The sequence below is a fragment of the Alnus glutinosa genome, chromosome 5 (genome assembly GCF_958979055.1).
Source record: "Alnus glutinosa chromosome 5, dhAlnGlut1.1, whole genome shotgun sequence".
Lineage (NCBI taxonomy): Eukaryota > Viridiplantae > Streptophyta > Magnoliopsida > Fagales > Betulaceae > Alnus > Alnus glutinosa.
The window spans coordinates 10,171,882-10,197,897 of NC_084890.1; the positions used below are offsets into that span (position 1 = coordinate 10,171,882).

Here is a 26,016-nt window from a genome sequence, read left to right on the forward strand (position 1 = left end):
TTAGCGAATTCGAAAAGTCGGTTGCACAATTAGTCGTCCGGATGCTGTCAGCTATCGTCTAGACGCCGCATAGAGAAAATCGATTCATACTCGATTTAGGTCTTCTGTAGCCTATAAATAGAGGCATCTAGGCATGTACAATTTACAGAATTCAGTATTGAATTCTTTAGAGCTTAGAGAGTATTTTTTGGAATTGTTGTACTGATCTACTCGCTCTCAAGCCGTTGCCATTGTGTATTGTTGCTGCGCTACAATTGAAGTCTATCTTAGGGAGAAACCCTAAGGTAAAGAATTTAATTGGAGACCTCTTCAAGTAGGTGACTTGGTTGAGAGGCGTTCGCATTGGGTTATGCGTCAGAGTTCAAGGTACCACTACTGCATCAGGGGTATGTGATTGCTAATGCTTTGTAACTAGCTTTGTCTTCTGAATAGTGGATATCCTGGGTTTGGCTGCTCCAGAGTGATTTTTCTCTTTATTGAGTTTCCACTTCGTTAACAAAATACTTGTGTCATTTAAATCCCACTTATACATTATTTTGTTACACATTGTGCACACACAAACGGTTAATTAGAAGTCATCTATTTTTCAATAACGAGCACCCAAATCTGGAATGTCAATTTTAAATTTATTGCAGAAAGAAACTACTTCCTCAAGCAAACTATCTCAATCTTCATCTCTCAACTTTTGGATGAGTTTTTTTTGTATTAGCAACCAATTGCATATCAGTCAAGATATCTTGAGATTTTTGTTGCAAATGTTGACAAAGACCATCAGTAATACCCATGATTTCCTTCATCAAATGTAAAATAAATATGAATTGAAATGAAGTAATCATTTTATAAGCAGCATTAGTATCCCCACGTTAGGAGTAAGTGAATCCTTCACTTATAATATTTTCAAGCGCTGAACAAGTAGCATTAAACATTCTTACTAAGCTACAAATAGATTGAAAATGAGAACTCTAGCGAGTATCACCAACTCGTTTCAAAGTGCCAATTTGGTTAGCTCATTTTCCAGTTTCAAGATTATCAATAGCTAACAAATGTGCAATTTCTGCTGCTTGAGTAGCTTACAGTTCATCATGACGTTTACATGAAGAACCAACAACATTGATAATGAAATTCAAATTTGAGAAGAACTAATGAACATAAACTACCTATCTAGATGTAGTAACTAATGCTAATTGTAATCGATGAGTGAAACAATGAACATAGTATGAACAAGGACAATCATTAAGAAATAATGCTTCATCATTTTCATTCACCACACATATTACTAGCATCATCATACCCTTGTCCACGAATATTTTGAATATCAAGACGGTGTTGAGAAAGAACAACATATATTTCATTTTTTAAAGTCGATGCCGATGTATCTTTAACATGAACAATTTCAAAGAAACGTTCTTGTATAAAATCATCTTTGTCAACAAATCTTAAAGCAATAGCCATTTGTTCTTTTTTATACTCATCTCGTGCTTCATTTACAATAATGCAAAATTTTGAATCACCAATTTCTCTACGAATTGCATTTCGTACCCTTTTTTCCAAGACATGTAAAAATATCTTTTTGAATATGATGTGAAGTATATTTAGCATTTTGTGGAGCATTTTCTAAGACAATCTTAGTAACTTTCCCATTGTACATGGATACAAGTTCTATAAACTCAAGGAAATTACAGCAATTTTTTGAATCTAGACACTCATCATGACCTCTAAAAGCATATCATTGGGATGTTAAATAACAAATACAATCGTTTGAAGTCTTCAATTGCAATCAATTGTTCAATTTTTGTTGCGAAGTATGCTTATCAACTGCCTTTTCAATATGTTGAAATTGATTCTTCAAAGTATCACAATACTTAACAGCATTATTATGAGGTGAACACAGATCCTTTCCCATATGGACTGAAAAAGCACAATTTATACTATTATTAACCTTTTTTCCAATTACAAAATCCTTCAATAATAAATGCATTAGCTCCGGGTCATCTCATTGACTTTTTTACCAAAGAGATAGCAGGGCAAACAATAAGCATCATCTTTTGTAGAAGAGTATTCTAACAAATTAAACATCTTATACCAAGATGATTGAAATTTTCGATGATTTTTTTAAGTTCCTGAAAACGGATATTTAGAATTGTTAGAAGGATATGGACCATCTTTAAGATAAGGACATCTAATTTCATCTTGTTGATTAATTGGATATTCTGATATTTGAGGACGTAACCCTAGATCATGTTATATAGTAGAAATGTCAACTAACTCAATTTGAGGATTAGATGTGGAAGAAAACATTTTAGAATTGGAATCTGCATCTTTTTTCTTAAAATATGCATTAGTTTTTTTTTGGCTTGCCCATGGTGTAATCTAAGATTTTTCAGAAACTTGAAAATTTATTTAGGGGAAAAGACACTTTGCCCCCCCTGATTTATCCACGTTGTGGTAATATACCCCCCCAATGTACCAAAATTTAGATATGACCCCCCCAAACTTGCCAACGCGTGGCAAAAAATACAATCCGTTCATTCGCCCATCTCTTTGGACTGAAAATCGGTCACATGCGTTGCACATGACCGTTTAAGACATATCTCCTACCCAAAATACCCCCGCCTCATCCCTTCATCCCGTGCGTGCATGTCTTTTTCCCTTTGTCTCATGCGTGCATTTGGTCCCCACTTAGCACTGTCGAACATTCTACACGAAGGCTAACCCACCGAGACTTTGTCGCCGAACTCCACACCGACAACAGGGAATCTTTTGGAACCTATCAATTCCAAAAGGCGTTCAATAAAGGTCAGTGCCTTTTTTTAAATGGTTAAAGTTTTTTTTTTTTTTTTTTGTAGGCGATTTGGGGGGTTTTGTTAATCTAGGCTTTCGGATTTGGAAGTTTTTGTTAGTTAATGGTTGTCAGATTTGGTGTTTTTGTTAATGTTGTTTGTTAAGTCTCATGTTTTTATATATAAATTGACTGCGACTTAGGTATAAAAAAATATTAGGGTTTGTCGGGATTTGTGGGTTTTGGTCTATGGGTTTTATATTCATTCATAGTGGTACCGATATGTCATTTTTTCAATATTTTGATATGCTTGGACTGAGACAGTGATCGAAATAAAGTGGTCCTGATCTGTAATTTTTTCACCAAAAGTGCTTTGCACTATGGTTTGTCAGGATTTTGGGGTTTATATGAAGTGATGTATATGCTACTTTATAGCATCTACTTTATAGTAGTTTGCATTTAAAATAACGCATTTTTAAAAGTATACCCCCTTACAATTTAAAAACATAGATTTTTTCATGTTCTAAAAAACAAGACGATTTTCGTCATTTTGTCTAAAAATGTACTTTCAACCTAGAAAATCACAAGGCCAAATGGACTCTAATTATCCCAATATTGCCAATAACATTAATGCATAAAGACTTTTCAGATTTTTGTTATATCAAACACTTTTTCAGACCAGAAACAAAAATCATTCTCCCAAAACACATTAACGAACATATCCCACAAGTTAAGTCTTTGAGATTACAAAATATCAATGACAGAATTTTCTTTGAGATTGCAACACCCCGAAAAAGTTAAGTCTCACATTTTATATATATATATATATCACATTACATGGATGAATTGTATAGATACTATATAAGTGCTAATTATCACATTGGGTTTTTAGTAATGCTTTGTTTATTTCGGCGTAAAATAATTTTTGGAAAATGATTTCGGTATTTTCCGGTGTTTGGTAGGGGCGAAAATAACAGTCAACCGGAAAATGATTTATGTTTGACCAAAAATGCTTAGTAAATTTCGGAAAATGATTTATGCTTTTTAAAAGCGTAAATCATTGCAGGTATCGGATTCCGACAACATCCGGTTAATGTCGCCGGAATCCGGCGTTGGAATCCGGCCACCTTCGCCGGAATCCGGTTAGCTCAGATTCCGGCCACCAATCTGGCTGGGATCCGGCCAGATTGGCCGGATTTCGGCGATCTGGCCAGACCGGCCGAATCCCGGCGATCTGGCCAGACTGGCTGGATCCGGGCGATCTGGCCAGATCGGCCGGATTCTGGCCATCTAGCCAGAGAGCAGAGATGCCGGATCCCGACCGGCCTTGGCCAGTTCCAGGCCGGCTCTGGCCAGAGAGGCCGGATTCCGGCCAGATGCCGGACGGATCTTGCCAGATCTGGCCTGTTGGCCGGAATCCGGCCATCCCAGATTTTGACGAAACTGTCCGGATTCCGGCCATTATCTCAAATTCTGGTTGTATTAGCTGGAATCACGTAAAAATGGTCAGAATCTTGTCGGTCAATGACGAAATCTCGCCATCGATGATTTTTATATTATTTTATATTAATATTTATATGTTTTGAATAAAAATTAATTTTTATAGGTTAATATGATTGAATAAAAATATAAAAAATATTTGTGATTTTCTGTACGCGCCAAACACCGAAAAATGCTTTCGGCGAAAAATATTTTTCAGAAAAATGACTTCCCTGAAACCATTTTACGACGGAAAGTATTTTACGTCGAAACAAACGGAGCATAAATGAGAATTATTTTCATGTTGTACTAATGTTGGAGCATTATGTAGAACCATTATTTTGATGTTGTACTGTACATTGGGCCCTGATGCTATTGACATGTATTGTGTATATTAGTTGCAGTGACTTATTTATTATAGTGGTCCCCTTGTCCCATTGATAATGTATTTTGTTGTGTGCATTTGTAGGATGAAGTTGGTGTTTGAGATAAACTATGGGGATAGGTTTGACAGAAAATGTGGATGCATTTATGTGGGGGGTCAAGTGGATGTTCATCCAGAACATGTGGATCTGGATAATATGACATTTGTCTTGATTGAGTCTATTTTGGGACAATATGGGTACAGTCCAGGTGATTTGATTTACGTTAGGGACCCTACCAAATATCTAGTGGATGGTTTACAACTAGTTTCCTCATATTATGATGTGGCTTATTTGGTTGCCAAACATGTGGATACTCCTATTGTAGAGCGTTATATTGTTTCTTTCCAAAGTAATGTAGGTGAGGATGGGGAAGATTGGGAAAATGATGAAAATGGAGATGATGGAGGTAGGGTTGATTATAACGACACATGGTGGGATGATAAAATAAATGATGATGAAGATGTTTTTGATTGTCTGGTGGATAGTGGTGGCCCCCCAACAATGCCAGAAACAGATGAGGGTGTGGAGGGTGATCGGGAGGATGGGGATGAGGATGGGGATGGGAATGGGAATGGGGATGAGGATGGTGATGATAGTGCTGATGTAGAGGGTGGGGGTGAGAGTGAGGATATTTTGGGTGATGGTAATGGCGAGAGTGGGCCATCTGGTAACATCAAAATGACATCATTTGAAGATGTTGAGGTTGATGAAAGAGACTCTGACATTGGTAGAAGTGACATTCTATTGTCACTAACTGTTAGTGAAGATGAGGATGGTGGGATTTCATTTCACCATGGTGTGGAGTTCCAGGAAATTGACCTAGGCAATCCAGAATTGAAGCTTAAAATGAAGTTCTCTAGCATACAACTTTTTAGAGAAGCTGTTAAGCAGTACAATGTTAGAAGGGGAAAGGACATAAAGTTTTGTGAAAAATGAAAGAGCAAAGTGTGTAGTAGTATGTAGAGATCCATCTTGTTAGTATAGAGTTTACGGTAGACATATGGCGACTGAGGCATCAATTGAATTGAGGTCTTTAAGACCTAAACATACTTGTTCTCGAGTATACAAGAGCTCAATTGTCAATTCAAGGTGGATATTAGATAAACTATATGATAAGTTTAAAATTCAGCCGGACATGCCACTGCAAGTGATACAAGATGAAGTGAAGAGGAAATGGAATGTTGAAGTAAGTAGGAGTCAAATGTATAGAGGTAGGAAGAAGGCAGGGAAGAGGTTGTACGATTGTTTGGGTGAGCAGTATGGCAGGCTATGGGATTACTGTGAGACTTTAAGGCATATTAATCCGGGCAGCTGTGTAATGATTAAGGTTGAAAAAACAAACCCTAATTTGCCTGCTAAGTTTCATAGACTCTACATGTCCCTTGCAGCCATGAAGAAAGGGTTCTTGGAAGGTTGTAGGCCTGTCATAGGCCTAGACGGGTGCTTTTTGAAAGGACCCTACAAGGGAATATTATTGGTTGCGGTTGGTCGAGATGCCAACAACAACATGTACCCGATTGCAATTGCCGTTGTAAAATTTGAGACAAAAGATAGTTGGACTTAGCTCTTAGAATGCCTAGTTTCAAATCTTGGTTCACATGAGAGGCACACTTCTTCTATATTCATTTCTGATCGGCAAAAGGTTAGTTAAATTAATTACTTACATAGTTTTATATATTATGATTTCCTGAATTTTTTTTTTCTACATGTAAACTTACCCTTTTGTACATTGGAATGATGCAGGGTCTTATTCCAAGTTTTGATATTGTTATTCCAATGGCAGATCACCGAATATGTGTACGGCATTTATATGCCAACTTTCGAGATAATGGGTTTCGAGGGGTGGCCTTGAAGGAATTGTTGTGGAAGGCAGCATCGTCTTACACTGAGGTTGGCTTCAGAATACATATGGAAGAAATTAAGAGAATCAATCCTGATGCATTTGACTACCTAGACAAGGTTGACCCCAGTGGATGGTCACGAGCATGGTTCAACGAATCTCCCAAATATGACCTCCTTGTCAACAATATCTCCGAATGCTTCAATTCATATATCTTGAAGGCTCGTGACAAGCCTATTCTAACAATGCTTGAGATGATTAGGAAGAAGCTAATGAGAAGGTACCAACTGAAAAGAGATGGCATCAGCAAATTGAAAGGTAAGTTATGCCCTAAAATTGTTAAAAAGCTTGAGGCCGTTGGTGAAGCGGCATTGGACTGCCTTTCCTGTTTTTTTGGTGATGGTATGTTTGAAGTGGAGGAAGGAAGAAGGCAATATGTTGTTGATATCCGAAATAGGAAATGTGGCTACAGGAGGTGGCAGATGACTGGGATCCTATGTGCACATGCACAATCTGCCACAACCTTTCATGGACATCATCTTGAGGATTATGCGAATCCATGCTATACCATTGAGACGTACAAAAAGGCCTATGCTCCACTCATATATCCAATGCCTAGTAACGAACAATAGATTCGGACTGAGCATGATATTTTGGATCTGCCAAGATCAAGATTGATGTCAGGCAGACCTCTGAAGGCTAGAGTAAGAGGTCCTGATGAGTCAAGAGTTCCTCAGAATCCTTATAGGATGAGAAAGTTCGGATTGAAGGGTAGGTGTGGGCTTTACAAGGTGGTTGGACACAACACCAGGATTTGTCCAAAGAAGAAGGAGCAAGCATCTAATTATATGCAACCCACAGCAGAAGTTTATTTGCCTACTCCATCCGGAGCAAGTTTGCCTACTCCACCCACACCAAGTGTTAGTTTCACTAAGCAATATGTTTATATTATATTTGATGTGTTATTTGATTTGTAACTTCAATATTTAATGTGTTATTTGATATGTTATTAATGTTGGCCTTCAGACCCAAAGCATTGGATGTAGCAGTAGTACAAGGGGAAGTGCACAAATAGCAACCAACAATCGAAAGGGAATGGCACAAGCAGCAGCTAACAGTCAAAAGGGAGTGGCACCAGCAGCAATCAACAATCAAAAGGGTGGTGCACAACCATCAACCAAAAAAGTATGTGGGATTCAATTTTTGACCTAAAATGCATCTTTAATTACTTGGGGATGATATTGATTAATCACATGTGTTTTGGTTCTTAGAAGAGTTTAAGGACAATTACTGGTGATATACATCAACCCACTGCCCCACCTACTGCAACAGTTAAGAGAAATTTGGTACTTATCTTACTTTAGTTTAGTATTTAAAATACATCTTACCTACCAGCTTATTTATCAATCTTCTTTGGAGTAAACTTATGGCAGGAAAGTGACCTTGTTGGACTTAGATTGCCAAGTTGGAACAGGCAACCGGCAGCACCCAGACCACCACCACCACTACTCAGGAGAGAATCTAGCAAAATCAAGAACATGTTTCGGACAGTTCCAATTAATCCTCAACCTCTTGTTTTTATTGACCTGATTGCTAGGTCTATTGCTGCTGGAGACACAGGAGGGAAAGTAGTTGGATTGACTCCAAGAACCCCACAAGTTGCTGACAGTGGTGTAGTGGCAACATCCTCAACAGCGGCCAAAGGAAAAAAGGATGGTACACTCCATTGAAAAAGGATTACAAATTATAGAGTCAAAGCAGAAAAAGAAAAGGCCAGAATGGAGGCTTCGATTTTTTTTTTTTACATGCTTTTTATTTTTTGGAATGTAATGATTGGTATGTAATCGGTGTTGTAATGGTTTGTTTTTGGATTGGTTTGTTTTTTGGGAGGTTTGTTTTTTGGACTATATAGTTTTTTTGGGAAGTTTGTATGTGACTGGTGTTGGACTTTTGGTTTGTGTGAAGTAGTTTATGGACATATTTAGACAGATTTGGATAGACTTCGACAAATTTGGATCATGTAAGTTTGACTTGCAAATGTTGAAATGTTGTTTATGTAAATGGTCGTGTATGTTTGTTAATGATAGTGGTTTTGGATGTATATTTGACAGATTTTTGGACAAGTTTTGGACAAGTTTTGGTATACATGTTTGGACACTTTTGGTGCAATTTTTGATACCAATTTTTTTTTTCAACCATTTTGATTATTTTTGGACAGGTTTTGGTATGCATATTTGGACACTTTTGGTGCAATTTTTTATACCAAAAAAAACTTTCAACCATTTGGATTATTTTTTGACAGATTTGTTTATGCATGTTTGAACAGATTTGGACGGGTTTTGGTATGCATGTCTTAAAACACTTTTGTGGACACATTTGTTTATGCATTTTTGGTGAAATTTATGATACAAAAAATTGCAACTACAAGTGAATATATGTTGACAAATTGGTTATTTGCTTCCTAATTTAAACCTTACATCATTGGTGCATTCAGGTTGTCCATTTTAGCTCCCACCATGCATTCCATACAAATTTGTCTACGCAAACAACATCATAAACACATACAAAAAAAATGGATGATGTTTACAAAACAAAAGCACCCTAAACATCAACATAAACACATCACCATAAACACATACAAAAAATGGATTATGTGTACTAAACAAAGCCACCCTAAACATCACCATAAACACATCACCCTAAACCCTAGACAAAAGCATCATTGTCTTCATGGTAACAACATACGATTACGACTGGAATTGAACACACTTTTCAATTCTGATCCAGCCATAAACAAATATACAATCATCAATATCCATGTACATACAATTACTATCTTACAAATCTTCTTCAATGCTTTGTATTTGATCTTCCAAATCTCGATTTCTTTATGAAGGGCGGCAATTTCACACTCCATATTTGCCCTCAACTTTGCAACTTCTGCTTCAACTACAAATTGACATCGTTCGGCTTCTTCTGTCTCCATCTTTGCTTTCAACTTTTCAACTTCAGTTTCCACCATTGCACGACATCGTGCAGCTTCTTGAATCAAACTTATATGCCATTCCGCAAACGATGTACCACCCTCTTTCCATGTGAACACATTTTGGGATCAACTCACTCCCAAAAATGACAAGCCCGATTAATCTGCAACACCAAAACAAAAAAAAAAAAAAAAAAAAAAAAAAAAAAAAAAAGAAGAAGAAGAAGAAGAAGAAAGATCCACAAAAGGTACTCAAATTTCAACCCACATACCCGAGCTTATATTATCAACCCACGAATAAATTTCCTCGGATGTATTCAAATTTCTTCAACTCTTAATTTTTTTTTTCATCATTAAACAAAAAAAAAAAAAATTAAACTCAAAAAGGTACTCAAATTTCAACCCACACAAACCGTACTTTTACTGAACTATCATTATATAATCAACTCATACCCGAGCTTACAACACAGAAAGATTCAAACATTATTTCCTCAAATGTCAAGCTTTAGATTTTTTTTGTCTAATTAATATGCAATATACGACATACCCAGCATTAAATTACCTAAATGCACCATATATGCGACATACCCAGCATAAAATATATACTTAAAAATCTAAACCCTAAATTACCTTGTACTTTTCGCATTTTATAAATCTTCTACCAAAATTTCGTTCGGTGTAGGAGGTTAACGTACAAACCGGTGCCCCGCAATAACATAGCCGTTTTGCATTCGAAGTTGCCCCACTCCTTGAAGACTCCGAGTCCGTTGAAGCAGTGCCCGATGGTTGGGTAGAAGCAGTGCCCAATGGTTGCATCTTCGAGGAATGGTGCGAAAACAAGTCAGCAATGTCGAAAACCAAAAGCCCACTTGGAAAACCCTAGTTCTTGCAGAGCTGTTGGTGAAGGAGATGAGAAAAATGGTTGCAAAAACTGGGGAGTGGGGACCAAATGCACGTTCGGGACTAATAAAAAAAAAAACAAAGGGAAAAAGACACGCACGCACAGGATGAAGGCTGGATGAGGCGGGGGTATTTTGGGTAGGAGATATGTCTTAAATGGTCACGCGCAACGCATGTGACCTATTTTCCGTCCAAAGAGACGAGCGAATGGACGGATTGTATTTCTTGCCATGCGTTGGCAAGTTCGGGGGGGTCATATCTAAATTTTGGTACATTGGGGGGTATATTACCACAACGTGAATAAATCAGGGGGGCAAAGTGTCTTTTCCCCATTTATTTATCTATTAGTTTTAAGTGTTTTTACACTAAAAAAAATCATGACTTATAACACACATTCCAATGATATTATAATTAAATTATTACAATATTATGATCACTATTAATCTAACCAATCTTTAAAAAATATCTTAATAAAATGACCAAACAATAACAAATAACGTACTTAAAAGTGGTAAAAATTTACTGACATTTGTTGACACTAGCAAAATCCCAAAGTATGAAGAAAACCTTCTCAAAATATGTCAATGTTGTTCTTATCTGAATAAGAAAACAATTATAATAAAAAATAATAGTCAATAAACTTATTTCTAATCACGTAAATGTAAAGTAAATAATCCAAAAAATTGTTAGCATAAAAATATTTCTAAATTTATGACACACCACAAGTGGATAACACATCAACACTAAGATTATTCAAATAGTCAAATCTGATAAGTGAAAGAGACAAATAAAATAAATAAAGGATGGAAAAAGAAAAAAGAAAGAAAAAACCAAAACATTTCTTGATCTAGCTTTCGATTCCTCTCCAAAAGCTTGTTTGTTTCTTCTTTGTTCAGAAGCTTATTTATAGGTATTAAGAGAACCCTAAAAGCCATAAAAACTCAAAAAATCAGAAGTCAGTCTTTTAGTTCAAGTAGGAGACTAAAAACCCAATCCGAGAAGGAAAAAGATTCCAAATTCGTCCAAATTTTTAGTTTTATATTGCAGAGAGATTTTGGCATAATAAACGTCTGAATTAGAAAAAACCTATTTTAGACATATTTGTTGCATTTGTATTAGTTGTCCAACGCCGCTAATTTTATCACAATTTGATACTTGAACAGAAAGTTATGATTAAAATACAGAGACGTGCTCATTTTAGATCTTTCAAAAAATAACAGATTTTGCCGACTTCTATTTTCTACAGCAAACAAATACAAAATTGAATTGGATTTAGATATTTCCAAAGAAAACAGGTTTGCCGACTTCAATATTTTGCAACAATCAAATTCAAAATTGATTTGGAGTTGGATCTTGCCAAAAAGTGAGTTTGTCAATTTCAATATTCTGCAGCAATCGGTTCTAAGCTTGGAACTTGATGGATTTTAAGTGTTTTTCTTCCAAATCCTGCAAAATGCAAAAAAACACAAAAACAACACAAAACATTAACCTATAACAAGACTAAGAGATTAACAAAACTCCTAAGTAAAGTAAAGAATATGTTTTTCGGATTATGAATATATGTATTGTCCTATGAGCATGTTTGATTTAAATGTTAGTACACATTATTATCTGCTAGTAAGTGAATTGAAAATGTATACTATGATATGATATTAAAAATGAAAATTCTTAAGGATTTCCAATTTTAGTATTTAATATGAAAAAAAAGTCTCTCGCTAATTTTTATATTTAGAAAATAGTTTTACACTAATATTTCTGTAAAGGAGCATTGTTGTGACAATTTTCAAAAACAAAGCGCTTTGGATTTGAATTAATGATGTAATTATAATTAATGATGTATGGAATTTAGGTTTTATGTTTTTTTCATTTTAAGTATGTATTTATTTTGACTGTTGTTGTAATAGTTAAAATTTCCAAATATTTTTGGACTTGAATTTGTATTGACTTTGGAGATGAATTTAGGATTTTGGAAATAGATTTGATATTTTGTTGTATTAGGTATTTTTTTTTTCAGAAATTAAATATATGTATTGGGAAAAAAAATTAAAAAAAAAATTCTGGACGGTTTGGGCCCAAACCGTCCAGATTTTTTTTGGTTTATACAATCTGAATTGCAGACGGTTTGGGCTCAAACCGTCTGGAATTTTACAGACGGTTTGAGCCCAAACCGTCTGGAATTTTACAGACGGTTTGGGCCCAAACCGTCTGGAATTTTACAGACGGTTTAAATAAAACCGTCCGCAATAGTTTCTAGACGGTTTGTAAAAAACCGTCTGTAATTGCGGACGGTTTTACTAAAACCGTCTGCAATTTTAAATGCCGACGCATTTTCATGGACGGTTTTAAACCGTCTAGAAAAAACCGTCTGGACCCTTTTCCAGACGGTTTTATCCAATTTCTGGACGGTTTAAAACCGTCTAGAAACTGGGTTTTTTTAGTAGTGAGCGTCTATTGTGAGAGAAAGTGTTGCTTTGATTTTTAGAGCCAACTTGTGTTTAAATAACTTGACAAACAAAAGGGAGAGAAGTTATTAAAATAAAGGTAAATGTCTAATAAATTCCTGAGTCGGAGCGCCATTTGAAATCGATCCCTCACCTTTTAAAAATCAACATTCGCTCCTTAACTTTTTCGCGAATTTGAAATCTATCATTTTAAAAATCAACATCCCTCACATATCATATCATACTATGATATGATTTTTCTAGCCATTTTTGCAACAACTGTTAGTGTCACGTTAACATTTTCGCCACATCATATTAAAATATATTTTTTTATTATATTATAAATTTAAAAACTTAAAATTTTATTTATTTATTTTTTTAAAAAAAAGGAAAATAGAGGGTGGCTCACGGCCACCCCCTAGGGCCAGGGGTATCAGTCGAAGGTATTTTGCCTAATGAGTAGTAGATTCACTTTATTCACTTGTAAAATTGTCTAATCTTACAAATATAACTGTGGTAGGCAAGGAGAAATCCGACAATCATTTTGACTACTACCCCTAGAGTTTGAGGCAGGTTGGATTTGGTGGATGGCCAGCCAAGTTTGGGGTTTAGTCGTTAGCGACGTCCTTTTTGAGTTGTGTAGAGTAATAGTTATTTAATGATCAATATGATGTACTTAATGATTGTATATGGAACAATTATTAAGTTATAAATGAATGAAATAATGTTTATATTAGAGCTAGGGTGTTCTATTTTATAGTTTATAAAATGATTTTGTGGTTTCAAAAAAATATATATGGCAAATTACCTTGCATATTTATGGTAATTGTATTATTATGAGAAATTACGGCATTATATGTTTAGTGGAGTACTGTTACATCAGCTTATCACTCAAAGACTAAAAATAGGAAAATGAAATAGAAAAAAAAGGAAGGACGTCCCACAGCACAAGTGGGTCGCAACCTGCGACCCATCCTCTTTCACAATTTTTTTTTTTTTTTTTTTTTTTTTTTTTTTTTTTTTTTTTTGAGATGTCCATACAAGAGGGGAGAGGAGATTCGAACTAGTGACTTTCGCTTTATGAGACGTGATCCCTAACCGATTGAGCTACCCCTTAAAAATCTCATATCCCACTGTTGGGTGGTGGGGAATGTCTCACCCTGCAGGTGGGTTATAACCGACAACCTTTCCTCTTCCACAACCACAGGTGTGTCGCAGGAGACGTGCTGTCAATCTAAACAACATCTACAAAATGTCTAAGAAACCCGCAGTTCTTGTTGTATAGTGCAAAACGATGAGGAAAATCCATATAATTTGTTTAGATCTGCACGTTTTCAACTTATCTTCAAGCAAGGATGAGTTTAAGATAAGCGATAAGAGGCTTAAGAAGCCTAAATGATTCGTTAGTGAAATCAATCTTCCTCTTGTTATGAAAAAAAGCACGTACTGAGAGTTCTTCTCATGATAGTAAAGTTGAAGCCAAAGGGGTGAGACATCGATCCCTTGCGACTCACCTGCGGGAAGGAGGGGTCACAGACCATGACCCACCCGCGTGAAGGGATACCCTTCGTCCCTTCCTTTTTCTTCTATTTTTATTTCTTTTTATTTAATTTTTTAAGTGACAGACTGATATGGCAAGAATGAACACATGACAGTGTTTGAGTGGTCTTATGTGATGGTCTAAGCACATGGCACAAAATCCATTAGCATTTTTATTAAAGGAATATGAATGGAATGGGTAAAACGATAAACAATGAAAGCACAATAACCATTTATGTTAAAGGAGTTTTGTAAAAACACAAAGCACATTGATCAAAAAGCAATTTAGCTTTTAAAAAAAATGGTTAACTACCTTTAACCTCTATTCATTTACACATTGCTCACATTGCCCACATTGCCGCTTGACACACTTAACCTATTTCAGCCACTAATCATTAGCTAAAGAGCATGCTTCATTAGCCGAAATCTTTAAACAAACAAAAGAAATAAAGAGGAGCAGTCGGCAAACCACCATAGGGGTGGTTGATCCACCCCTTTAGAGGGTTGATCAACCACCATTCCCACACCATGCTTGGGGTGACTGATTCACCCTCATGTGATTCAGGGTGATTTGGCCACCTCAAATTAATGGGAGTGATTCAGCCACCTATAACTTTTATTTTATTTTATTTTAAATTTTTTAAAGGGTATTCATTTCTAAACTAAGGGTATTTTGTCATTTCATATTAAAAATAGTATGTACATTGTACATGTCAAAAGTGCTGTTTTCTATTTGATATAGGGTGTATTTGTGATTGTGATTGTGATTTCATAAATAAAAAGTGTAATTTTAAACTAAATTGAAGAAAATGAATCATTTGAAAATTGCATTTTTGAAAAATTATGATTTGAAAACTCATAAATCTGCATTTTCAAATCACATGCAATATGATTTTTTTTGAAAATGTAAAATTTTAAAGGCTAATTTGTGATTTTAAAGGCTAAATTGTGATTATGTCAAACGCTTAACTGTATTTTTTAAAAATCAAATTTTCAAATCACACATTTAAAAGCGTTATTTTTAAATTACATTTTTTTAAATCACAAATCCAAATAAATCATAACTTTTCAGGTTTTTTTTTTTTTTTTTTTGAAATCCTTCAAAAAATAAAAAAAAATCTTGGGCTTCTGACTTGTCTTAAGGTTTTCAGCCTCTCAGGCTGTCAACCCGGGCTGACGTTTGTTCTCACATCCGCTCCATCTCGGGACAGCCCACAATTCTCTTTATCCCGAAAACCCCGATCTTTCGCCTACAGTGCGAGCTGGCTAAAAGCTTCTACGAGCAGCAGCGAACCAAAACGAAGGCGTAGAAGCAAAGCACGACCAACAATGTCGCAGTTCTGGAAGCCAGGCACCGAGAAGCCTCGCATAGTCGACGACGAAGAAGGCGGAATCCTCTTCCTCTCGGCCTCTGCCTCTTCATCTTCCTCTTCCAGGTGTTCTTCTTCTTCTTCATTATGATTCTGATTTACATTTTTTTGGTGTTTTTCGCTTATTTAAATTTGTTTTTGAATGTTATATTTGAGTCGTAGATTCGGGTATGCGAGTGTGGAGAAGCAGAGACAGAGGCTCCCTGTGTACAAGTACCGCACATCCATTCTCTACTTGGTTGAGACTCACGCCACTACCATTATTGTTGGCGAGACCGGTAGCGGCAAGACCACCCAGATTCCTCAGGTTCGCTTTCCTTAGCTTTATACTCAAATGGGTTTGTTTGTTTCCTGGGGAAAAAAACAGAGAAATCTAGGGCGGTAAATGTACAAGTCCGTTCCACAGCCTGATACTGCTAGTAGAAACTCGACTGGAATTCAGCTCGTTTAATAAACGAGTCATTGTGAACACAAAATAAGACTCGATTATTAAATGAGCTATACTTGTATAAACTCGGCTTGAGTCATATAAACTCAAAGAAACTCGTATAATTTCATTTTTATTATTTTTATAGTATTATTTTAATTTCGTAAATAAAACATTTTAAGTAAAAAGGAATTCTCCTATAGCTTGAATTATTGTTATTGTGAGTCTTAATGTAAATATATGTGTTTGTGTGTGCATAAGTGTGTTTGTGTATGTATAAATCTATATGTGTGCATAATGAATTTATATACATACTATAAAACATACATATAAACTCGAACTAGGATTATTTAAGATTCAAGCTTATTTGTTTAATTAATTCAAATGATAAAATCTTAACAATAATTAATTTGTATGGATTTCCGAAAAAAATAAGCAATCGTGATATTTATTTTATATAAGAAATGAATAAGTTAATTGAATAGTTTGTGAACAAGCTCAAGTCTGCTAAAAAAATAAATGAGCTAAGCTTCGACAAATTTTCTAGATCGGTGATTAGCTCAAGCTCGGCTTGTATTCGAAATAAAATAAAATGAATAGAGTTTGGACATTCAAAACTCGGCTCGATTACAGCCCAAGAGAAATCCATTGAAAATTGTTGTTTTTGTGTGTGTGTGTGTGTGTGTGTCTATTTTATGCTCCTTCTTGTATCAAGTGAAGTTGTAATCTATGTTTAGAGAAGGTATTTGTTTTATATGCATGACTTGAGGATATTGGTTTTTGTTTGGTTGCTGAGAAACCCTAGGATAATAACAGAAAATGGAAGTTAAAACTATATAATTGTCAATTTTTTGTTTTCCACCCAATTTTTAGGAATTCTTTACAGCTCATTTATTTTACATTTCATTATCTTTCATCTGTTTGTTTACGGAACTAGGTGTTGGGGGTGTGTTTGATGCCTTGGAAGTTGGGTTATTTCGATGTCTTTTATGTAGGTACTCGAAGTGGGCGTTGAATTCTTTGATTATAACATTTCTAATTATCATATTTAGAATTTCATGAAATGACTTTAGGGATTTGTGCTTTTTCAATCGCACGGAATACAAATAATTGGTTGGTTGATTTTCATCAAATGACTCCAAGATCCCTAACCTTTTAATATCAAATGTTTTGCATGTTCTTTTTTAACTCTACAGTTAAAAATATTAGTTGGGCATTTTGAAATTCTTCCAATGGATTAATATACTGATAAATTTGAATGCTAACCTATATTTTCTCAAACTGCAGTACCTCAAAGAAGCAGGTTGGGCTGATGGTGGGCGGGTAATAGCATGCACTCAACCAAGACGATTGGCTGTCCAGGTGAATTTCAGTTTGTGCTACTGCTTTAAATGCTATCTCATCATATGTACAGAATAACTTGTTTACTTCTTTTAATTGAGTTCTATTTTCAGTTGCTTCTAATGCTTTTAAAATGGATGGTTGTTAAATATTGTCAAACTAGCTCAATCTGGTTGTAGTTCAGAAATTAAAATCTTTAGATTCGCTAATTTAATTTTTTTAGACTGTGACTTGTTAGTCCCATGGTTTCCTGGAGGCATCATTTCTGGCTGTGGAAAGAAACCTTTATTGAGGATGATAGTACTTCATTTTCTTGGGCCATACCGTCCGCAACGCCCTCACAAATAGGGGTGGGCATTGACTCTGATGGAGTCGGATATGCCCTCTTTGACTTTGGTGGAGGCGAACTTCCCCCGAAGTAGGAAGCATTGGAAAACCTTATACACCACGTCTAATAGAGGTAATTTTGGTTCAGAAAGTCAGTGGCCTTTGAACGTGGGTGGCCACCACAGATCAAGTGGTGGCCGTTGCACATAAAGCAGTGGTCGCCATCATCAAGTGGCCCAAACTCAAGCGCGGGGGGGGGGGGGGGGGGGGGGGGGTAAGCGCCTGCCATAGTTGTGGCTTATCTTCTTTCTTCTCTCGTTAGTATTTCATTGAAAGAGGTAGAGCGTTGTGGGGGCTGTGTTGTGGTAATCAATGAAGGAATATGGCTTATTTGGCTGAATTAGCCGTTGAGTTTGAGCGAGCGCAGAAGGTGAAGATTGTAATTGTTGATACAAAAAAATCCTAACCGTTTGTTGTGCACTTAGCTTTTTATGCACTGGAATGATTGACATATGTAAATCATTAATGAAGGTAAGTTGTGTACAGTTATTGGCAAGTTATGCTCGTGCCAACCGCTCAGATTATTTATTTATTTTCTTTTTTTAAGGTCGGGTTGGGTTAGAATTATTCGGATATCTTATTCTCATTATGACTTCTAACCCGACTTGGGTCGGAAATCAAAGAAGGATTCCGACATCCAACCCCACCCTCCATCAGAAATTGACCCGAGTGGGTTGGAATCGGGTTGGATGTCGGATTTTTGAGGATTTGAACACCCCGTACTCACAAGTAGGGGATATTTGGACCTAAATGCCACATTGTGGCCACAAGGCCACTTTTTTTATTTATTTATTTTTATTTTTATTTTATAAGCATATAGAGTTCATTAAAAACTAAAGGGCACACTCAAGTACACAAGAAGTATATAAGAGAAATACCTAACCAGAAAAAGAAAAGAAATAAAGAAAAGTCATGAAAACTAGAAATATCTATCCATTGAAAAAGGGTATGGAAAAAGAAGGCATTTAGCTTTGCCATTGTCCTCTTACTGTCTTCAAAGCTCATGTTATTTCTTTCTCTCCAAATGCACATCAAACAGAGCGGAATCATCTTCCACATAGCTTCACTTTGAGAATTACCAAATTGCCATCTCCAACAAATAATGAGATCTCTTATCTGACGAGGCATGACCCACGCTAAACCGAATAACTTGAAAATAGAGTACCATAAGTCAACAAGGCCACTAGTAGGAATAGATATCAAGTTTCTCTTCCCCTCTCCTATACTTTCTTAGTCTCTTTATTTGACAGTTTTCTTCATAATGGGAACTCTTTTTTTTTTTTTTTTTGATAAGTAATAGAATTCATTTTTTTTTTTTAAGTGTAAGGTGCCTCTACATACACAGGCAGTATACAACGTGAACATCTAACAAGAACTAGCAAAAGAAAGAACCAAACAAACCCAACACCAGAAAGAACCCACCCAAAAGTCAAAAGAGGGAACTCTTGATGCTTTCTAGATTAATAAAAGTCAAAAGAGGTTAGGAATTTTTGGCTTAAATTAATGTTTAATCATTTTAGAATCACATTCCTAGGTAATAGTAATGAGCATATTTCATAAATTACTTTGCATATTCTTACTTATCTGATACATAAGATTGGACACTTTGATTTAAACCTTTTTTTTTGATAGGTAATAAAACTTTTATTAAAACAAAGTGTAAGACGCTCTTAAGTACACAAGAAGTATACACTGGAACCACCAAATCAGCTCCCCCCCCCCCCCCCCCCCTCCCCTAAAAAAAAAGAAAAAAGAAAAAAAGAAACCCTCAAACCCACTAGACCCTAAAACCTCAAGACCCACAAAAGGCACACTTTGATCTTTAAACCTTTTTCTATGGCATCTAACTAATTGAAGAGTGATGGGGGCATACTACAAGTATTTTCTCTTTTTTAGAGGAGGACAATTGTACTTTTTGTCAAGCTAAAGGATCGGTGAAGTTCAGTATTTTGTTTGCAGTTATGGTTAGGGCTGCCACGACCCAAGATAATCGCTAGCTACATCTAAGCTATTACCTTGGAAGGGTTAGTCAAGTTACAATTGGAGTTCCCTAGAGTTATTTATAAATCCTAGTCTCACCTAGTAAGGAACCAATGTGAGTTTTAGTATCCATGCAACACCTTCATAAGCCGCCTACCCAATGTGGGACTAACTTCCTACGGTGTCACAAGGGCTACTAGTATGGTGGTCTTGCTTGTGGTTGATTTAGTTTAAATCAATAATTAGATAAGCTAAGATGAGTTGCATTGGGATGGTTGTGCTGCACCTAGGGTTCTAAGATAGGCCTAGATTTGTCGTGGGGGATGGCTCCAAGATCTGCTTTTGGCATGATTTGCCGTGGGGAGACACGACTCTCAAAGTAGCTTTTCCAGCTTTATTTGGTATTGCCTATGTAAAGGATGCTGCTGTTGCGGATAATTTTGAGCATTTGGGCGACTCAATCCAGTGGAACATGAGCTTCACTAGGGAGGCTCACGATTGGGAGGTGGATGTCTTTGTGTCTTTCTTTCAAGTGTTGCACTCAATCAAAGTGAGCAGAGACAGTGAAGACAAATTGTGGTGGGTCTCCTCCAAAAAAGGAGTGTTCAAAGTTAAGTCCTTCTTTTACTCCTTAGCTAGCTCCGGTAGTAGCCGCTTTTCCTAGAAAAGTGTTTGGCGCACTCAAGCTCCCTCAAGGACTGCCGCCTTTGTGTGGACCGCGGCTCTTGGCAAGATTCTCACCCTGGACAACCTTAGGAAACCACATGTTATCGTGATAAACAGATGCTATATGTGTAAGAAGACTGGGGAGTCCGTAGATCATCTCCTTCTCTACTGCGATGTGGCTTCTTTTTTGTGGAGTTCCCTCTTCAGTCATTTCGGGATGTCTTGGGTTATGCCCAGACGAGTTATCGATTTGCTTGCATGTTGGTGGTCCTCTGGAAGATCTAATACACTCCATTACGCTATCTTATAAAAACTACTAGCAAGGACGATGACGCTACGCTCCACCTTCAAGGCCCTAACGGTCCTTTACGGTGCCCCCAGTGTTGTCGGACAACCCTGGGCTGCGCGAGCCTATCGCCTCGCTTGTCGTCAGGGGGGCTAGTAGTTTTTATAAGCTAGCTCCATTCCGCTTCTTATAGCTCTCCTCGCGAGTTTGCTTTCACTGGAATCGCGTAAGTGATCACTGATCCTTCCTCAGTTTCGGATTAGCCAGGAAAGTATTGCATTCTGTGATCCTTCCTGTGTGCTAAAGAATGTCGAAGACAAGACGGCAGTGGTTGTTTCTGTTCAATACAGGAACTAGGCTATTAGTAGCAGAGATCACTTCATGAGAGCGCTGTACGCAGAGGCTTGGGGTAGGCTACGAAGAGTAGACCTGCCTGTGGTGAATCCTACTTCTGGTAGCCTAATGCTATACTATGAACGACGTGGCTCCATACGGTAACGCTGGCATGGAGTTCTCTTTAAAAAATTAAAGAGAGCTCCATACAGTTACCGGAGGTGAACGGAGTGAGTAGGCAGCCCTCGTAGGAAGAAAGAACAAATAAGTACGGGTGTACACGCGCGCGCGGACTATTACGCGCGCATGCGAGTACGCTCGTACACGCGCGCACGCGCGCCACGCTTCATCTTAAACGGACGTTTTGGACCCCTCATGATAGATTGTTCATGAGGGGCCCCAAACTCTCGTTTTTCTTAAACAAAAATGCCATTTCCGTTCGCCTTTAGGTGTTTGTGAAATACCTTTTTTGCGATGTTTGATGTTAGATGTAAGGATCGTTACCCCCCTTCGCTACGCTCTTCCCCCTCGGGTGGATATTGCTCAGCTGCCAGAGTGCGGGTTGAGCTTCTTTCTTATTTATTTCCTAACTCTAACTCATAACTCAAAGATTGAATAAGCTCAATAATACTTTCAGACCAATGAGCAGAAGGAATCAACTTCCTCAAGAGTTCATTTCGAGTTCCTCATGCAATCTGCTTATGCTTAACACATGTGTTTTCGAAGTTCTTTTGCTAGATACAATCTATCGACGGCTACCTTCCTAACGGTTTTATTACAGAAAAATGCCATTTCCCTTGATCCTTGGGTTTTGATGAAAGTTGTTTTTCTTGGTTAAACTATTTATTTGCTTTATCCGCTTTCAGTGGGGGAAGCCCGTGCATACACGCTATGTCTCTCGCGCGCGTAAGAGTAAACCCCTTCCCCCCCTTCGCTTGGTATAACTCATGCCTCCTACCCAGGAGTCCTGAGCAATACCTGCACTCGTCCCCCCAAGGGGGGAGTATGATACGTTCACTCAGTATGCTACCTGTCTTGGATGCCCTCCTCGCCTCTGCTTTTATGGGCGACGGCGGGAGGGCTCGGGGGACAGGTAGCTAGTTCGCTCACTCATTAAACAAATAGCTACGCTGTATATTAATTAGTTACTCTGTTTAGTATTAATAATTTTATCCTTTTATTAACTATACTAATACACTCCATTACGCTATCTTATAAAAACTACTAGCAAGGACGATGACGCTACGCTCCACCTTCAAGGCCCTAACGGTCCTTTACGGTGCCCCCAGTGTTGTCGGACAACCCTGGGCTGCGCGAGCCTATCGCCTCGCTTGTCGTCAGGGGGGCTAGTAGTTTTTATAAGCTAGCTCCATTCCGCTTCTTATAGCTCTCCTCGCGAGTTTGCTTTCAGTGGAATCGCGTAAGTGATCACTGATCTTTGTAAAGTCTCTATTCCTTGGTAATCGAATCCCAAAGAGCTATGAACTAGCCCATGTTTGACGAGCCAAGCAGACAAACGACCCTGCATCTTTTTTATTTCTCCCGCATTTTTATTTGTATAAAATTTTTATTTGTCTATTTAAGTATTTCACATTTACGATGAAATTTATGAAAATTATTGACCGGTTGTTTTGTTATTATGTAAAACAAAAATGTAAAAAAAAAATCCTGCCTAATTCACTAATTCGTGGGAAGAGACTGAACTCTTGTTGTATTTGAAAAATGTTCCAAGAGGGATCCCCGAAGTAGATGGTGGTTGATAGAGTAATCCTCGATCATAATTTCCAGTATGAGTACTTCGCCCAATATGAAACTTGTGGCTGATAGTAAAACACCGCCTCCCCTGTTGAGACCTAATTTGATCTTCATAGATTTCTCGAGATAGTTTTTTACGAAGTTTTGTTATAGCATCTATAACTGCTTCCGGTTTAGGTGGACAGCCTGGCAAATAGACATCTACAGGAATTAGCTTATCGACTCCCCGAACAGTACTATAAGAATCGGTACTGAACATCCCCCCTGTAATTGTACATGCTCCCATAGCAAGTTATGATATGAATATACCACACTAATTCGTTATGTATGGATGATGAGATTCCATTGATACAGAGCCAATTCCAATAGACGTATTGGAGGGTCCCATTGGCGTGCATCCAGTAGGAATTGAACCTACGAATTCGCCAATTATGAGTTGGGCGCTTTAACCATTCAGCCATGGATGCTTAGCGGGGATCCTCGTACATGGTGAATAACCAAATTCCAATTGAAATGAAATCTTTAGGATAAATCAATGCAATTTAGGAGGACTCAATGAAAGGCTGGGGCTATTTACAACTAGCCAATTAAGAATTCTCAGATGTAATAGTACTAGCAAGTACATCTTTGATGCAGTCATCGATTCTCTCAAGTCCCGAGGGCTTGTGTCCGCCGAAAGCTGCCTTTTTTCTTGTTTGCCTTTCCTTGCAATGAACCGAAAGGTGAGAGGCAGGGCTCGGTCTCAAGGTTCAAAGTCACTAGTCAGTCCAACTGCACGAGTGAAAGGCGAAAGTCAAGATTACGTGCAACCAGGTGTAACGTGTCAAAGGTCACCGAGTTGTCGGAAAGGGGAATAGGTTGTTTTGCGCATCCAACAACTGAAAGAGTTTGCGGAGAAGGGTTGAGTTGCGTAATAGCAGATTCGTAGGTAAATAAATCGTTGGATTTGAGTTCAGACCAGATTAACCCCTTTGAATTAGCCGATCTTACAAAATCGATCGGGCGGGCTGGTTGGGAAGGGGTTATTAGCGGAGAAAAGAATCGCTGAGAGATAGATTCTACTATTTGGTCAGGACGAATGAGTGGCTGTGCAGCATGCTCCAGAGGAGATTGACCCTTCCCCGAGTCAGTCCAGTCAGAAAGGGGAGGGCCCGCTGTCTAGACTGCATTTCGGGAGTTTGAACACCATCCCATTTCAACCAAAAATACAACCCTGTCAAAGGTATCTAACCTTCCTTCCTTATGAGTGGAAATCCAATCCCGTTTTGTCTTTTTTGCATAAAAAGAGCGCTGCGGTTTGGAAAATGACGCGTATTTGCCTCTTTTGGTGCTTATGGAGGGAAAGAAACAATAGGAGCTTTGAGGACTTGGAAAGTTCCTTAAAAGAGATTCTTTCCTCGTTCTACCATTCCTTGTATTTTTAGACTATGGCTTATGTCCATTCTTTGTCTTTTTCTTTTCTTGACTCTCTCACTCGCTTTTCTCTCTCTAGCTAGGTGTTTTCCTTGTATACTTCCAGTGTACTAAGGGGTGCCTTACACTTTTTTAATAAGATTGGTTTCTTACTTTATCAAAGAAAAAAGATAGGCCTGGTTATTCATTTGAGTCCTGCATATCCTACCTAGTGCTTGGCTTAAATGTCTTGGCAGGAACTTATGATCATTGTGCATATGTTCATATTATTAATTTGCATCCATGTGGCATCATAACCTTTATGGAGTCAAGGATTTCTCAATCCTTGTGATTAATTTAATTCTGACTGAAATTTGACTTATCGAACATGTAGAGACACATACATTGAAACACCAAAAGTGTAAGCAATTCATGTATGTTGGGAGTATACAAGAGAAAAGCTCCATCAGTAAGGCTTAATTCCCAAAGATTGAAGCATCTGAATAATCTAAGAGGGATTTTCCTTAAGCTTATATTATTTACACCAAACAACCAGAATGAGAATGAGAAAAGTTATTCATCTTGGAAACATCTTGTGTTGAGAGGACCTCAGGTATTGCCAGGTGTATCAAGCATTTAAATTCTATTAATTGAAACGAATGCCCATCAATGACAATAATCATCATATCATAGATTCTGTTGATTGAACTTATATTATTTGTGGGTGAATATCAAGGACAAAGAGGCATAGTGGGTATAATTCATGATAACATCCTAGCTCATTTGTGAACAGGGGAAGTATGCGTATGCCACTAATTCTATTGTTCTTGTGCATCCTTTCATCTTTTTCTTCAGTTGGTGGGATATAAAAAAGTAACTTTGATGGGCTAAATGGGATAGAATAGGTGATGCTTACTGCAATCCCTTCACTTAAAGGCCTTCAGGGAGAAGAGTGTATCTTTGTAAAATATAAAGGCATTCAAGGATAATTTGTTCTTTGTTAACAAATTGGAACTTCCAAGGTTGAACATATAGCATTAACACAAAATCCTCTCACTTTTCACTTCGGGTACTCAATCAATCCCTGTATGTCTAAATGATGGTGAAAACATTTTGGATTTATCATTTTTACCATGTGGGAGGGATTCGTATAATTTCAAATGAATCAAGAGGGATGTAAACATATGGGGTTACTGATTTTTTCTTGTGACTATAAAATATCAGATGTATTCCTTTTTTGGATTGAAAAATTAAGCCCCCAATGGTGCTGTTGGTTCTGTTGTAAATCTCAAATGCGTAATTTTAATTTTCTTATCAGCTGCAGAAACAATTTTAATGTTTTCATTATAAATCTCTTATAAATATTAGCTGTATTGCTACTTAGGCAGTTGCTGCAAGGGTGGCCGAAGAAATGGGGGTCAAGCTTGGAGAGGAAGTTGGCTACACAATTCGATTTGAAGATCTTACGAATCCAGTGAGACCTTTTACTTTCTTTTCAAGCTGTCAATAATTCTTTTATTGGATTATCTTGTAATGTTTTAAGGGCGTAATCTACACCAGAATACTGCATCATGCATTGATATATCATCTGATTATTTGGAAAGTTCTGGTCTATAAGCTTGGCTTTGTGCAATATCATTTGTTGCTCTTAGTTCCTTACTGAATGCTGAGAATTTTGCTGTTATGGCAGCAC

At 37.2% G+C, this 26,016-nt stretch overlaps 2 protein-coding genes and 1 non-coding gene across 6 annotated transcripts in view; 2 read left to right on the forward strand and 1 right to left on the reverse strand.

Annotated features, from left to right (window-relative positions):
• Window positions 1-5,683: 5,683 nt before the first annotated feature.
• LOC133868944 (uncharacterized) lies at window positions 5,684-7,155 on the forward strand. Its single transcript, XM_062305935.1, has 2 exons — window positions 5,684-6,214; window positions 6,427-7,155. The coding sequence occupies exons 1-2, from the start codon at window positions 5,684-5,686 to the stop codon at window positions 7,153-7,155; spliced, it is 1,260 nt and encodes a 419-aa protein (XP_062161919.1).
• Window positions 7,156-15,550: 8,395 nt separating this feature from the next.
• The window catches only part of LOC133868649 (probable pre-mRNA-splicing factor ATP-dependent RNA helicase DEAH9), a 33,771-nt gene continuing 23,305 nt past the window's right edge, over window positions 15,551-26,016 (forward strand). For 3 of the 4 annotated variants that reach the window (XM_062305580.1, XM_062305583.1, XM_062305581.1), the window contains exons 1-4: window positions 15,551-15,822; window positions 15,919-16,063; window positions 17,471-17,545; window positions 25,708-25,797. In XM_062305580.1, the coding sequence (XP_062161564.1) occupies window positions 15,716-15,822; window positions 15,919-16,063; window positions 17,471-17,545; window positions 25,708-25,797 (417 nt within the window). In that variant the 5' untranslated portion in view covers window positions 15,551-15,715. Of the gene's footprint in view, window positions 15,823-15,918; window positions 16,064-17,470; window positions 17,546-25,707; window positions 25,798-26,016 lie in introns of those variants that run through there. The other variant, XM_062305584.1, reaches the window with a different exon arrangement.
• Window positions 23,325-23,398, reverse strand: TRNAM-CAU (transfer RNA methionine (anticodon CAU)). Its single transcript has one exon. It is a non-coding gene; the product is annotated as a tRNA-Met (tRNA).

Bases quoted from the DNA above. Each gene is read 5' to 3' on its own strand.
- LOC133868944 (XM_062305935.1), top strand. From the start codon at position 5,684: ATGGCGACTGAGGCATCAATTGAATTGAGGTCTTTAAGACCTAAACAT. The intron at 6,215-6,426 runs GTAAAATTTGAG...GGAATGATGCAG, and splicing joins ACCCGATTGCAATTGCCGTT to GGTCTTATTCCAAGTTTTGA.